The sequence below is a fragment of the Mesitornis unicolor genome, unplaced genomic scaffold, assembly GCF_000695765.1.
Source record: "Mesitornis unicolor isolate BGI_N332 unplaced genomic scaffold, ASM69576v1 scaffold12641, whole genome shotgun sequence".
Lineage (NCBI taxonomy): Eukaryota > Metazoa > Chordata > Aves > Mesitornithiformes > Mesitornithidae > Mesitornis > Mesitornis unicolor.
In genome coordinates this window covers 49,082-64,040 of record NW_010163185.1, presented here as the reverse complement: position 1 = coordinate 64,040, position 14,959 = coordinate 49,082, and the positions used below count along the sequence as shown (strand labels likewise).

General features: G+C 36.0%; 1 protein-coding gene across 1 annotated transcript in view; it reads right to left on the bottom strand.

Moving 5' to 3' along the window:
* LOC104547978 (excitatory amino acid transporter 1-like) overlaps positions 1-14,959 on the bottom strand; it is a gene marked incomplete at its 3' end in the record, with an annotated part of 43,218 nt that overhangs the window by 21,112 nt on the left and 7,147 nt on the right. Inside the window, exon 2 of the mRNA XM_010193872.1 lies at positions 3,467-3,604. Within this exon, the coding sequence (XP_010192174.1) occupies positions 3,467-3,604 (138 nt within the window). The remainder of the gene's footprint in view (positions 1-3,466; positions 3,605-14,959) is intronic.

Below are 14,959 nucleotides of genomic sequence, written 5' to 3'. Positions count from 1 at the left end.
TTACCTTAGTAAATAAACTATTTTCTTTCTGTTTCTTCAATTTGCAGTGAAAATTCATCTCGGATCTTGACTGGGCTTTTTATGCTTTGCTATACTTTACCAGACAAAGATAATGGAAAGAAATGCACAGAATTTAATCCTAGTTTACTTGCATTTAGAAGTAGTGGTCCCTGTACAAGCAGCCTGTCAAACTGAGCTATGAGCAGAACTCTGCAAAATATTTGCAAATAATCCTTATAAGATTTCTCTAACTTTATTATTTATCACAAATATTATGCTCCAAGTATGCTTTTTATAAAGACCGGTCATGAATAATTTTTGTGAATATGATTTCAGGAAATATATAGTTTGGTTAAGAAAATGTACTTTGTTCTGATGACCTTATATTCAGTGAATAGCTGAAACATGCAGATAAAACTTGTGGGCCAGTTTTAAGGGTTGGAATCTTAATTTCATTATGAACTTGCTGTAACAGCTCAAAAAATTTTAACAAATAGTGCTTTTAATGCAAGTGCAAATTTTGGAGTCTTTGCTTATTTCATGATGAGTTGAATTGTTATCATATGCATATATATTTCTTTTTGTACCTTTTAGGGACAAGGCATATTTTAAAATATTTATGCCAAGCAATTTGTTCATGTCAAATGTTTCAAGTTATAATGAAATAAGATGATATAAAATATTTTTAACTCCTATAATTGCAGCAAATTCAAAACAGAAATGGAACAAAATGGAGAGCCATGTGTTCACATAAGAATTCAGTTCAGATTTGGCCATAAAATAATCCAAATGGGAATTTAATCGTCTTTCTTTGGTTATTTATGCTGCCCCCCATATACTGTGTTTTAATTTTGCCTTAGACTTTTTGTAAGAGATACTGACTGGAAATGTTGACTTGGGTGTTCTCCCATTTGAAAGACTGTAAAGACCATCATAGAGTATGCAGCTGGATTTGTGTCTAAACCACAGATATTAAAGCATACAGATATTTGTATAATCATGTTTTTCTATAAACAGTAAAAGATGGTGAAAGGTATGCAAATAACCTCTATTTTCTTCCAAACAGATGTTAGTACATGCCTGGTAACATACATGTCAGAAGATAGAATCTAATGGAGAAAATTGCATACTTGCTTGAGCCACGTATAATAATGGTAAGTCATAAGGCAAATATGAGTAAAAACCTCTGAATATGAATCTGCATTGTTTCTTGCATGAAAGTACCAGTACAGGCTATAATGTGGCTGGGTTGACTTCACCTCTTATAGCTGTTTTACCCAAGAGTCTGCAAATAACCATCAAAACTGTCTACCTGTATAGCAGAAGTCTTCAGTTTCTCATTTTATCTTTCACTTACATAATAGCCCATAGCTTCTATAATAATTACTTTGTTTTTATTGTTCTTATGCCTTTGACAGTCCCAATGTTTGCAAAGAAATGTGACCATCCACTGACTATTTCTAATACCTCAGAGACCACATGTTCCAATATTGTCATAACCAGTTATATTGAGCACACTTACATCAATACAAATGGAAACTCACAACATCTACTTTGGAAACCCTGTAATGCCTGCAAACAGGAAAAAATATTTATTCAGATCATTTACAATTAGAAGAAGCTAATTATAGTATCAGCGTGCAAGACCCTGGAGGAATCTTTCTGAGGTTCATTAAGAGGCATCCACTTTGCTTTGCCAAACAAAATACAGGAAATAAGAAATTTGGCTCATGGATGCCAAAAGTGGTCTTAAGACTGACTTAAGAAGCATAAGACTTTTATCCAATGAATTATCCTATAATGTGTAAAAAAAAGAAAACAACAGTGTCTATAAAGTTGCACAGTAGTACACCTGTAAATATTATGGCTCATTATTATTTAGATATTCAATAATACCTCTATATTTGCTTGAGTATGAGAGTTCTGCAGCAAAGATGTAAGACTATCTTTAAAAAAACCAAACCAATTTGTATGTTAAATGGGATATTGTTCAGTGTAGTAAACCAGTTTTCCACAGCTTTTACCTTGAGCTCTCTCAGAGAATCAGTGTGGATGCAGAGTTACAAGGAATTGAGCAGGTAATTTCTCCTGCAGTAACTCATCCTACAAAATGGAGCAGCAGTGCCCATCTCAGCCATCACTGAAAAAGAGTAAATGCCTCTCCTTTTCTACTTTTAATGGCTCCTCTATCAGTGTTGGGCCAAGCTGGAGAGTTCTGCAGGTGAAAGGGACAAGGAGGCAGCAAGGAGATAAAATATGCAAAAGAATTATAGACTGGGAATAAAACCTGTCATTGTTTGCCCTACAAGATTTATAAATTTCTTTCTAGTTTAAGTGTTCATTAAGCTTTCAGTATCCGTATAATAGGTGCATATAGAAACACAAGCTTTATTTCCTCCTTGAAATATGTGAAAGCAAATTATTTTGTAACTGAAAATACCCTAGTTTTCTGCTGTTGTATTAACAGCAGAACATACTTACTATCTATACTGTTAATATATATACTATCTTTGGTATCTGTGAAGATGGAGACTATGCTCATTTGCATTTTTTAAGAGGAGATCTTATTAAAATATTTGAAAATCAATGAAATAGAGAACAGCTTATAGTCTCTGGATCCTCTGACAATCAAGGTGGTGCATTAGGTGTTTAGATCCTAGGACTGCACAGTGGGTGGTTTTGTCTAAGTTTTCCAAGCTGTACCACTGATTTGCTGATAGACCAAAGTCCATGCTTTCTTTTCTTCAGATAATGAATAGGTTAAATACATCACAAGTACATCCTGAACATTCATAAAAAATCTGAGTGCTCTTCCATGAAACTTAGGTGGAATTACAAGGCATATGTCATAATAAGAATTGAATTATTAAATCCCTAGCTTAAGGAACAACTTAGTAAAGAAGACTTGAAGCTTAATAGAGTTGCTGACCAGAAGACAGAAAACCAGAAATGATGGAATGAAGTTTCTTCCAATCTATGCCATCTACCATCTATATTTTCTAATCTGTGGCTAAAAGATTAGGAGGCAGGCAGATGTTTTATAGATCTATGTTTAGATCTATATGGGTTACTGCCCACAATCAATAATTTAAACTTTCTTGCGTCTTGGAACTATTTTTCTGAGATACATTATCTTTGATCACAGTAGGACATTGTAGAGGAAATATTCATTCGGAAAGTAAGAGAATAAAGTGGAGTACAGAGTCAGCCTCATAGCAGCTACATGTAGTAACTTGTACAGTTAGATTATCTTGGAATTGGGAAAAGCATCTTTTAGTTTCTTTGTATATTAAATCAAGCCTCTTGTTACATTGTCTCTGAAATAGAAATAGCAAAGGTATATCCTTCTGCAGGTTGTAACACTTCTAGGACAAAGAATGTTCATTTTTTATGATTTGGCAAGTGCATCTTTATCAAATTATTTTAAAGAACAAAAAAAACAGTTTCTTTTTTGTTTTTTTTTTACCTGTGACTAAACTGGATACAATCAGTGGCAAGACCAGCATTTGCAGCATTCTCATGAGCAGTTCTCCTGGAAATGAAAAGTACTTGACTTCTCGATAGCTCATCTTATATGATCGGAGAGAGAATCCAAGGATTACACCTGAAGAGAGGGAAAAGATATCATGACTTCCTCTTCTGAAGTAGTAGTAGCATCTGAACATGAATATCTGTATAGTACTTACTTGACGTATCTGATGCATGTAAAAATATGCAGTTTTTATTATACCCCAGGCTGCACTCCTGATTTGCTCTCTCAAATATCAACTACTATTATGAGTAGTCCTACTGAGGCCATAAATTATTTTTCACTGTAACAGACTCAGAAGGTTTTTCTTGCTGCTATTTTTCTAAATCTGGAGTAAAGTAAAAGGTACAACTTGAGCATTAATGAAAAGGACACAGACTCTGCTACTGTGGTGAAGTGCTTTGAATTCTGGATATTGTGTGTAATTGTATATGCAATGCATACACATACTAGCTACCAACCTTCAGAAGTCTTGTCCATGCCTGTTTACTCGGTGGAGCCTGATCCTGTGGCTTTGCTTTAGATGGGATGAGATAACCAGGGCAGATGTATTTGAGAATCCCCTTCTGGTTAGGTCTTTACACAGCAAAACAGGAAGTGAGCAGCTTTACATATGCCTTCCTTCAGAAACACAGGCACTTGCAAAGAAGCAGCTAATTGAGGTCTTACTGGATGATTAAGCGGTGGGCTTCAATGTCTGAGGGAGGGGAGTCAGGGAGTGCCTGGATCCATTTATCCTACTGAGAGCAGACAAATGGTGCTTGCTATGTATTTACAAGTAGAAGCCATAGACAGGCTGACATGTGGCAACCTAAACTTCTCAGCCAGAGCTTCATAGATTTTGTGCTGTACTTAGTACCAACTGCTTTACTTGCTTGTTTGGTTAATTATTTGGTTAATTGACAAAACTAGTTACAATTTACTGAATGTTAAATGGCTTGGTGCCTATCTGATATAAGTCTTCTATATGCAGCCAGGCAACACATGGCTTTATCTGGAACACCTTAACCATGCAGACTGGGAAATTCAACTGTCCCTCCTTCCAGCTATTCCTGACTCCATGTTCTTCCTTATTTGTCATTTAGTACTGGCATTTGTGCTAATTGAGGCTGTATAGAAAGCTGGATCAGAGAACTGGTCCTACTTCAAAAGAATTTATTTTACTGGGTTAACTTTCTGCCAGGTCAGTTCACTGAGGTGATGTGTCTGCATGGCTGCATGCATGGTTGATACCTTTGCAAGGCAATGCGTAGACATGTGCTTTGGAGAAAAGTGGAACTGCCCTTTTTGGCAGATGGGCAGACATTGATTTCCTATAACTTTTCATAAAGCAGCATCCTGAGTGATGTTAGGCAGCAGAGCATTCAAGCTCACTTCTAGATCATATTAGAACTTGGGTACATCCTGAAAATGCCATAACATTGAACGGTGCTGGAAACTGCTTGTTCCAATTCTTAATCACTTTGTGGTTTAGCTTTTTTAAAATCAGATTTTAGATTAGTACATTCATACAGCAGATAATATCTTCATACCAAATTTTACTAGCTAAAATATGCTCTTACACCTTCTGCACTGGCTTATTGCTGTCTGCTTATGTAAGGAAACAGCTTTCACTCCCATGTTAGTGACCCTTGTCTGTCTGATCATGCTGCTTGGGACTTCAGTAGCTTGGTTAAGTCAAAGGAGTCCAGAAATGTCTTGTGTAGGACAAAAACTCAGTGTTACAGGATGGAAGGAAAGTTATTAGAGCACAATTGAAACCAAGCAGGGAGTTTACACTATGGAAGAGAGCAGTGGGACTGGAAGACCTTTGCTTTAGTCTCATTCTAGTTCTACAGACTAAGGTAGTCAAAGTGCAGTTTGCACAAATTATTTTTTTAGCTAAAAGTAGATAATAAAATGGTTAGAGGAAGAGCCTCCAAATAATTCCGGATTAAAAGACCTGCCTTAGAGTTTCCTTTCTTTTTAGTAAGGTTTTAAATTCCACTGCAGTGTTACTGGTTATTTGCTTTTTATATGGGAGACGCGTTTCTCAGATATAAAGAATCCATCTGGACCCTTTGTTTCTGCACTTAATGAGCACTGCATTTTGACAATTGGATAACAAGCGAACAGTGCTAGACCAGTTTCTTACTTAGGCCACAGTCCTGCAATTAGTTCCACATGAATTAATCTCTGCACTAGTACAAAGCCTCTCTAAAGTTAGTAAGGGTTTCTGAGGCTGCTATAAGAACTAGTTCTTATGTTATAAGGGCTCCATTATATGGTCCGCTACTGTCCAAGCAGTACCAAGAGACCTAAGAGAGAATCAGGGCCTGAGCAGATGGCTGTTTGAATGACTCTTATTGGTAGTGAAAGCAAGTTTCTGAAGTTCCCTGTAAACCTGTTGAGCCAATAATCATTGCCTTTTTTTTTTTTAAACCCTAAAGTGCTCTTTGCATAATTACAGGGTTGTCCAGCACTGCAGTTTACAAAAATAATTTCTGTGATGTGGAAAAAATGTGCCCTGATCGTATATTCTGGCGAACTGGGTCAACACCAAATAGTTACTAATTCTTCAGCATTGATCTTAGCATTGCTATTAATTTATATGCAGTAATGCCTAAGCCATAAGAACCTTTATCTGACTCAGTTTCCCTACTTGTAATATAGATATAGTAGTAGTTGCTTCACAGATGTTTCAGAAAATTAATTGTGTTCACATAGTGATCTTAGCAGCCCAAGAAGGAATAAAACTACTTTTCCTCAAGCAAGTTCTTTATTTCCTCATTGTAGTGTGCGGTAATGAAAGCAGAACAGCATGGTTTTACCATTCTGTCTTCATTTTCGAATATATGGAGATGAAACTTTATTTTCCATTCTGAGTTTAAATACTTAGATACTGAGTATTACGTCCTGTCCAACAAAGTTTTATTAACAAAAAATATGAACTTGGAACAGGAAAGTCAAACTTGGCAAGGTAGCTTTGACTTCTTTGAATTAATTTCTGAGAACCAACATTCACAAGTCTTAAATAGTGAGATAACAGCATACAATGATGATTTAAAGATAAACACAATGAAAAAGTATCAAAATAAACTTGGGAAGTAAGACCTGGTAGGACATACTAAGCCTTTGGAAGGCGTGCAGTATTTCAGCTACCATCCACCTCTGTGTGTGTGGTAAGAGTTGTAGTGCTTTGTACCCTCCACAGTCAAAACTGAGAAGATGAAATACTGGAGCTGGCCTTTCTGAGGAAAAGTTTCAAGTTTCTGATTAATTCTGAAAATTGCAATGAAATAAAGCCTTGTGTGAAACAAGCTCCCACAACCCGTTGTGCAGGTTTCTGTTTACCCTTTGTAACAGAAAAGAACAACTAATCAACGCTATCAGAGTCTGACTTCTCGAATGGTAAATTGTGTACCACTTCTGCACTGCAGGCAAGAGGAGATTTCTTAACAGAATTTGTTAGACTTTTTCTGGACAAAAATCAGTAGTGCTTGTTTAAGTTAAGCATCTGAATTCTATACGTGTGAGTAGTTTTATAACAGAACCATATTGCTGAATAATTTATACAGTTAATAATAAAAATGTAAATCAGATTAGAGTTATAAAATATTTCTGAGGTGTTCTTGTCAGTGATATGGTCAAATTTATGGAAATTTTGATTTGCTGATAATCCTGATGACTGTCAGAACAATCCTTGAACTAAACCATTTTATTGCATTTTTATATAAATGTAGATGTTTAAAATAAAATCTAATCTGTATGAGTACAGTGTAGAGAGGATTTAAAACTTGAAAGGAGCAGAAGGTGAAAATAATTCTGACAGTGATGGAAAAATGGCAAAAATGTCAGGTATGATTAGGGATTGCTTATTCCCAAAATAGGAAGACATCGATGTCTTGAAGCCTAGAGTTTTCACTTCTAGAGGCTGCAGTACCAGAAAGGAAGCAATAAAGTCTTCACATCAGACTTCAAAAACAATGGATATACCTGTAATTGCTAACAAACATACAACCTTCTATATAACATTTCTTGAATGGATTAACATCAAATTGTCATGATGTGAGCATTATAATCAAAGTCTGAAGCAGCAAAAATTAATACTTTTGTAACAGTTTTTTAGGAATAGATTTTTTATGGAGATGGTTCTTTTTTTTGGTTGCTTTTTTAAAAAAAGTTGTTGTAGTGATCTACCAGAGTATAATAAAATTATATACAGTTTCCTAAAATTAATTTGAAAATGAATTTTAAAGTCCTCCATGGAAAAAATAACGTTCTTAATTGTATTACAAAATGTCTTGGTCTCACAGTGGTAGAGAACTGTTTTGTCCAATTCTTTGTGTTGTGTAGTTTGAATAGGTTACACACCTACACATGGGTTTAAGACACCACATCAGTGAAAAAAAAAACAACTGTAAATCCTAGAAGATGAGAGTTAGAGCTTTACCCAGATTTAAATGCTCACTGAATAACTTTAGGGAAGCTTGTGTCTATCCTCCTCTTCAGCCAACTAAGAAGAATTAGATATAAAAATTTGACAGAGATGATTGGTTTTTTCACTACTTCAAATAATTCATAATTTTAAGAGAATAAGGAAGCTCCTAACTAGCATTACATTTTTAAGTGAACAGTAGCAGCAGTTCTGTTAAATAAGTGGAGTCGATTTTTAAAATTAATCCTTATGAGCTTCTTATGATCTCTTATTTCAGAAACACACAGGAATTCACCATTATTTGGAGTTAATATTTTTTAGAATGTATTTTCATGCATCCAGTAGAAAATCTAGGAGTTTTACATTTTAATTGATCAAAAAATTACTCAAGCATATTTCAAGAGGAAATTACTAGGCATTAGAGACTGCATTTTCTATATTAGTGCTTGCCAGTTCAAACAGAACACACCAGTAAGAGTTACATATACTTCTGCTTTTCAACAGTAAATCTCAAAACACTGTTAAATGAGGTCTGTATTAATATCTTTTTCTTTAATATATGAGGTACAGACTTTTTTTCTTTTCCAGCAGGAAATAGAATACATCATAATAACTGGAAAATAATATTTTAAACTAGTTACAACGGTGCACTAAATTAACAGCTCTTAATAATGTTCTTCCAGAAAACCTTGTAACCAGCAGGCAAATAACATTTTGTTCTATAACAGAAATTGGGCAAGAGCCACTAAGAGAATCAGGCTCCTACCAGTTTAATGGGACGTTGTATATTTTTGTTAGCTGCACAGCCATTTCATTCTTATGTTCCTGCAGAGCTCTGGAATGAATGCTTTTGTTGGCTGGGTCATTTCTTTCTGCTTAATTTACCATTTTGTTCTGACACCTTTTCTTCTAAAAACGAGTTGCAGATAAGGTCGTAACAGTATTTACTTGAGACAAACTGGTAAATAACTTCTCTAGTGATAAGAAATACTTCAAGTTGCCGACAAAATCGCAATCATTCTTCTCTTTCTTTGCTTGCCACGAGAACCACAGACTCACCAATTCACTTGTGTGCTTTTGATTTTTCATAATTTTACACTTAACCTTCCCCCCACCCTCAACCCCCTCTCCTTCATTCCTTTCTGGTTTCCCTTCTGTAGGCAGGGAGGTAAGTTCCCTTTGAAACCAATTTGTTGAACTATAATGCAAGATGCCTAACTGAAATATTCAATACCTAAATAGTGCAGCAGACCTTTATATAATTGCTTTGTTACTTTTATTAATTGTATCTTAAAGAGTAGATCTTATTATGCTAATTATTGTTTAGTAGCTAACTAGTTAGGTTTTTTACTCCATTCATTTAATTTAGGACTGCAGCAGTTACTGCTCTTAAGCATTTGAGAACTACTTTTTGTGTTCTTCTACAGTCACCGTTGCTGCCTTATTACATCTCTTTGAACTTTTTTATCCTAAAGGTCCAAGATTGTAAGCCTCTTTAAGGGTTCTTCACACAAAGTCCATTACATGGGATTACCTAAAAAGCACTTTATGAGTATTTATTCCAAAAAAGGAGAAAGTCCTTGGTTCAGGAGGGAAAGTTACAGGCTCTTTTGTCTTTTTGTCATTTGCCTGTGGCAGGCAAATAACTAAGGTAAGGAAGGTCATCTGTTGCATCAACCTAAGGGGAATAATAATGTGGAGAGCACCAAATTGCTACAGCCAGGAATAGACTACAATTTAAGCTGATAATTAGAGTAGAGTAGAGTAGAGTAGAGTAGAGTAGAATAGAATAGAATAGAATAGAATAGAATAGAATAGAATAGAATATTTCAGATGAAATGGGCCTACAACAATCATCTGGTCCAACTGCCTGACCATTTCAGGGCTGACTAAAAGTTAGAGCATGTTGTTAAGGGTACTGTCCAAATGCCTCGTAAACACTGACAGGCCTGGGGCATCAACCACTTCTCTCAGAAACCTATTCCAGTGTTTGACCAACCTCTCAGTAAAGAAATGCTTCCTAATGTACAGACTAAACCTCCCCTGGTGTAGCTTTGGATCATTCCCACCTGTCCTGTCACTGGATCCCAGAGAGAAGAGCTCAGCACCTCCCTCTCCACTTCCCCCCTTCAGGAAGCTGCAGAGAGCAATGGGGTCGCCCCTCAGCCTCCTTTTCTCCACACCAGACAAACCCAGAGTCTTCAATGCACTTGTACTTGTCAGATACTGAGATGAGCTCGTTTGGGGGGCTAAAGAAGGGAGGAACTATTTTTCACTGGCTTAGTTTTCTGCCAGATTAGTTCTCTATCTTAATCACAGAAACATACCCTTAAGCAACCTTATCAGTTACTCTTCCCATGGCAATCCAGAATTGGAGCTAATATATAGCCTAAAATTCCTTCAATTCTTTTCTTCTGAGGCTCAATTTAGAGCAGATGTTTTCCACAGGAACTTGGGTCTCTGTTTCATACCTGAAGAAGACCAAGTATCAGTTGGCTAAATAAACTAGCTGGTAGTCCTCTTATAGCTCTCATCTGAAAGAGACCCAGCAGAGAATCTCACATATATATGTGTTATTTGTGTGTGATATATTCCTTTTCTTTTAACTGGATGATGCCAGTGCAGCAGAGAGCTTAAGGACCTATGCTCCAAGTAACAATTTAGCTGCAACTCTTGCCTCAGTTAAGCTGTGAAAGGTCTAAAAACGTCAGGCAAAAAATCCTCCAGTTCCAGTTGGACAGAATTCTAAGGGTGTAAAAAGAGTCACGTCCAGAGAAAAACAAATGTATGGTGAAGTAAGTGTTACAGTGATGTCAAAGAGTTGTTCCCTGCATCAGAAGTCAAGTCAGTGTGGTACCTTACCTCAGAGGTCACGAGAGTGTCTGTGTTCTCAGCTATACTGAGGAGAGACAGGGCTGCAGTACTGCAGTTGCTGTGCATCATCAACATCCACCTCCTAAACCTGGCCATGAAGATCTGCTTTATCCAATGAGGGCTGTTACCTTCCCAAAAAATCACACCAGACTTCTATCATCACTGTTCAGTTACAATTTGCAAAGATCCAGAGACATTTAGAGTTACATTAACATTACTCCCATAAGACATAGGCACTTAATTCACAGCTTAAAATTAAGACACTGCCACTGTCTGACTCTGGAGGTGCCTGAACTCCTGAAACATTTTTACAGCTATGACTGGGCACTTGTACATTGTATTTATGTGCAGGCACAGCAGCTCCTCCAAGTTTTTGTGGACAAAAGGCATGTGACTGGAATGGGGAGTCTGAAGCTGTAAGAAAGAACTAATGTAATTAAGGAATGAGTAAAATCACAATTTTATGAGTTACTACCTAAACCAGGATGCTTATTGTACCAGATCTAAACATATTAAAACATCTGAAGGTTGTTAAAAAGTTGGGGTTTTTTAAATAACTGAAATCTGTTCTTTACTACTTCTTAGTTCCAGTGTTACACATGCATTTTTCCCCTTCTCCAGCTAGTTATTTGGTTCATTTGCGCTTCTTCCCCAATTAGGAGGCAATTTTCTTTCCTTGAGACATGTCCAAAAGATTGTTCTCCTTTTATTCAACTTCTCTGTTTACCTTCAAATTTTTTCTTAATTTTTTTCTTCTTTTCCTTGACCTGTTTCTGTATTTATTTCTTCAGTTTGACTTATCTTTTGTTATTATTTGTAAGACAAGCAATTGCAGGGAATTTGTAGAGGATTTCGAATGAAGAAGAGTTTTGACTCCTGAAACTGAAGCAAAGTGTTCTTTATGGAATAGGGACAATATTCCTAATTTCATCCTCAGACAAAAGACTTCATTGAAAGACAAACTACTAGTTTATGTACTGTTATTGGTCTCTAAGTTATAGAAAAAATACTCTTGATGCAAAAAATAACAAGTCATTCTGTCAAAATTCAGGAATTCTGTCTTACTATGCATACAAAAAATACGGCACAATATATGCCAGATAGTATTTTGTGAAGTAATATTATAATTATGGTACAATTCAGTGCTTTACAAAGTTACTGTAATAACTGTTCTTTTCATGCCTGTGTGTATTTTGCTGCTTCACCTTCTTGATTAATGTGAACATTTTTACTCCCATTAAAAATAGTTCCCAGATAAGAAAGCTGCTCTCTTAAAGTTTACATAGCTCCTTTCTTGCCTTTAAATTTATTTCTTTCCTGTTTTTCCTCAACTGAAAGCTGGCATAGTCCTTAACAGCACCGAATTCTGTTTTTTCTCTACTAGCTTCACCTACCCGTCTTTATTCTTTTGTCTTTTTTACAGTATAGTAATACTGAGGAATTGCAGTCAATGAGACTGAGATCCCTCAATGCCAAGAAATTCATGCAAACATGCTTAGAAAACAGATCTCTACTCTAAAGAGCTTCTAGTGTAGTTTAACAAAGGCCCTGAGGTTAGACCTTGATAGTTGTTTTTATTTGGTTTGGTTTGGTTTTTTAATTCCCCCTTAGACATACACTACAAAATAGTTAATTGTAGCCTTGGTTTCCTTGATACACAGTTTTACACCATCATTTGTGGCACATTCAAATTATGCATTCATATCACTATGGAGCTAACCCAGCTTTTCATTCCTGCAAAACCACCTGTTAATTTAGCTTAGTGCTGATAGTCTACATCTGTAACTGAGATGCTTGTGACTAAGGATTAAGTATTTTGTTGAGTCAAGATATGCCTATGCCAGAACTGTTTGGGTCATGGAACATAAATTACATGGCAGGGTTCCTTAAAAGATTTTAAAGAATCTTTTTAATCCAGTATTTTGCTGACACATTCAAACAACCTGGACAGACTGAGAAGAGGCATTTCCTGTTGTACAATACAAGACTTTTGCCATATCAGATGTAAGCATTACCACAATCCTTTATTTATGTTTGGTTTCTTGTTCAGTGAATTCTTTCAATAAGGAAATGAAGTTCATGACTGAAATTCATGGAATCATATTACCATCTTTTCAAAAAGACAGCTAGGATTTTTTTAGTTGAGTGACTTCATCCCTAAAAACGTTAATATGACTACAAAACTATTCATTACTAGAACCTTTCATCTATTTAGTTTACTCGTCAACAGCCTCTTTCAACACATGAATTTCCAAATTTATTCCCGTTGATTAAAAAGAGGTCTCATACCTAACTTCTTGTGAGCTAACTCATCTGAAGGATATGTTGTGGCATAGAGGATTAGTTTAGATGTAGCCTACATATAAATCATGATAATTTCTCTTCTCACTGTTCAATGTTAGTCAGAATAGTAGAATTTCCCTATCTTAAAGGTCACAAAAATGGCAAACAGAAACTGGCACTTGGAAAAATACTTAATTACATAGTAAGTACCTGAGTCCAAATTGTGACCTTCAAAGTCTCTCTAGATAAAAAAGCTTAGTTCTGGAAATCTATAAAGTTAATGAGCACTTCTCCATTTGTTTTGGAAGATCCTTCACTTCTCACTGTTCTACTTGTGCTTTTCTCAGAATTGTCATGACCTAAACATCTATTTGCCCAATTCCAGGCTAAGTCCTGAGGATCTAGAAGCCGAATGTGACTGCCACACATATGCAGAGAACCTCCTGGATTTGGGGTACCCTATTTTCCTGTTCCCGCTCAAAGGATTACTTCACAGCCTGGGGCTCCCTGTTATAGATGAGTGGTTTAGCTATTAGGTTAAAACATCATGCCACTTTTGCTCTCTTGACATATGTATTTGCCTTTAGAAGTCTTGAATTTCCTTCTGCCTGATGACACAACTTTGCAAGGAATGGTGGAATTTCATCCTCCAGTCGCTTGCCTTTTGAAAGGAATAGAGTAAGCCAGCTCTTCAGGTGCTGCTGACACCATTCCCAAGGTGAGGGCTCTTCTGCTTCTGGATCTTGACTGGGTGAAAATACCTGGCATGGTTCTGACTCACTCAGAAAGGAGTGGAAGTCGGAATGCAAACCTGTTGGTTGGTTTGTTTGCTTGTTTGTTTGTTTTTCTCCTGGCAAGTTTTAGGCAGTTATATGCTTAGCTTGTGAACTAACGAGGTTACCCTTTTGAGTCTCCTAGCTCTTGCTCATTCACTAAAGAGACACTCAGGTCTGAGATTTGGAGTCCATAGGTAGTTTCCCTTGCTTACCTTTTAGGCTTCGAAGGACTCGATTGTAGATACTTGTTTGTTTAATGTATGTATAATCAAGTCAAAATATTAAATACACCTAAAATATGTACAGTAGCTTTATTTATCAACTGCCTTTCTTCAGTATCCCCAGGAATTCCCTCACTAATGGTCCTGCTATACTCTTACAAATGCAATTTTATTATCTTTTTAAAAATTTTGTCCTTGTGAATAGTAAAACCAGAGCATTTACTAGAGCCAATTTGAGGGACTAGGTTATGTTGCAGTGTAAGTAATACTCAAGACTTCAGCCTCATCCTTTATAGACTTTTTTTGAATAAATGAATTTTCAGTTATGCCAAGTAACTGTAAATTTACTGTAAGTAAATGGTGAAAACCAAGCACACACTTTGTAACTGTCAAGCTGATTTCCATTTAAGATCTTCTATACATGCCAGTAGAAAGTACATAGATATGCCAAATTTCAAGCAAGATAATACACTTCTTTAATGTACAGAACTGAACAGGAATTCAAAAGGTGAATATAACTGCTGCTAAAAGAAAGGACATGGGAGAACAACCACAAAATATAAGTAACAGTAACACTTTGTTATCCTCCTTCTGTTATTCTTCTGGTTTTTTTTCTTTTACTGCTTTTAACTGCATTCCTTTTCACTGTTGGGCAGTTCACTGGCCCTATTATTTTTCTCTTTTGTTAAAAATTGCCTTATAAAATCTATCATCAAAATAAATTTCTTTTGCATGTATTTTAAAAAGTTACACACATTGTGGTTTCATTCTGTTAATTAAAAGTACAAAGTGTTAGCACAACTTCAAGTCTGATGGGTTGACATAATAATCCAGCTCTTAGTAAAATCTTTCTTGAATT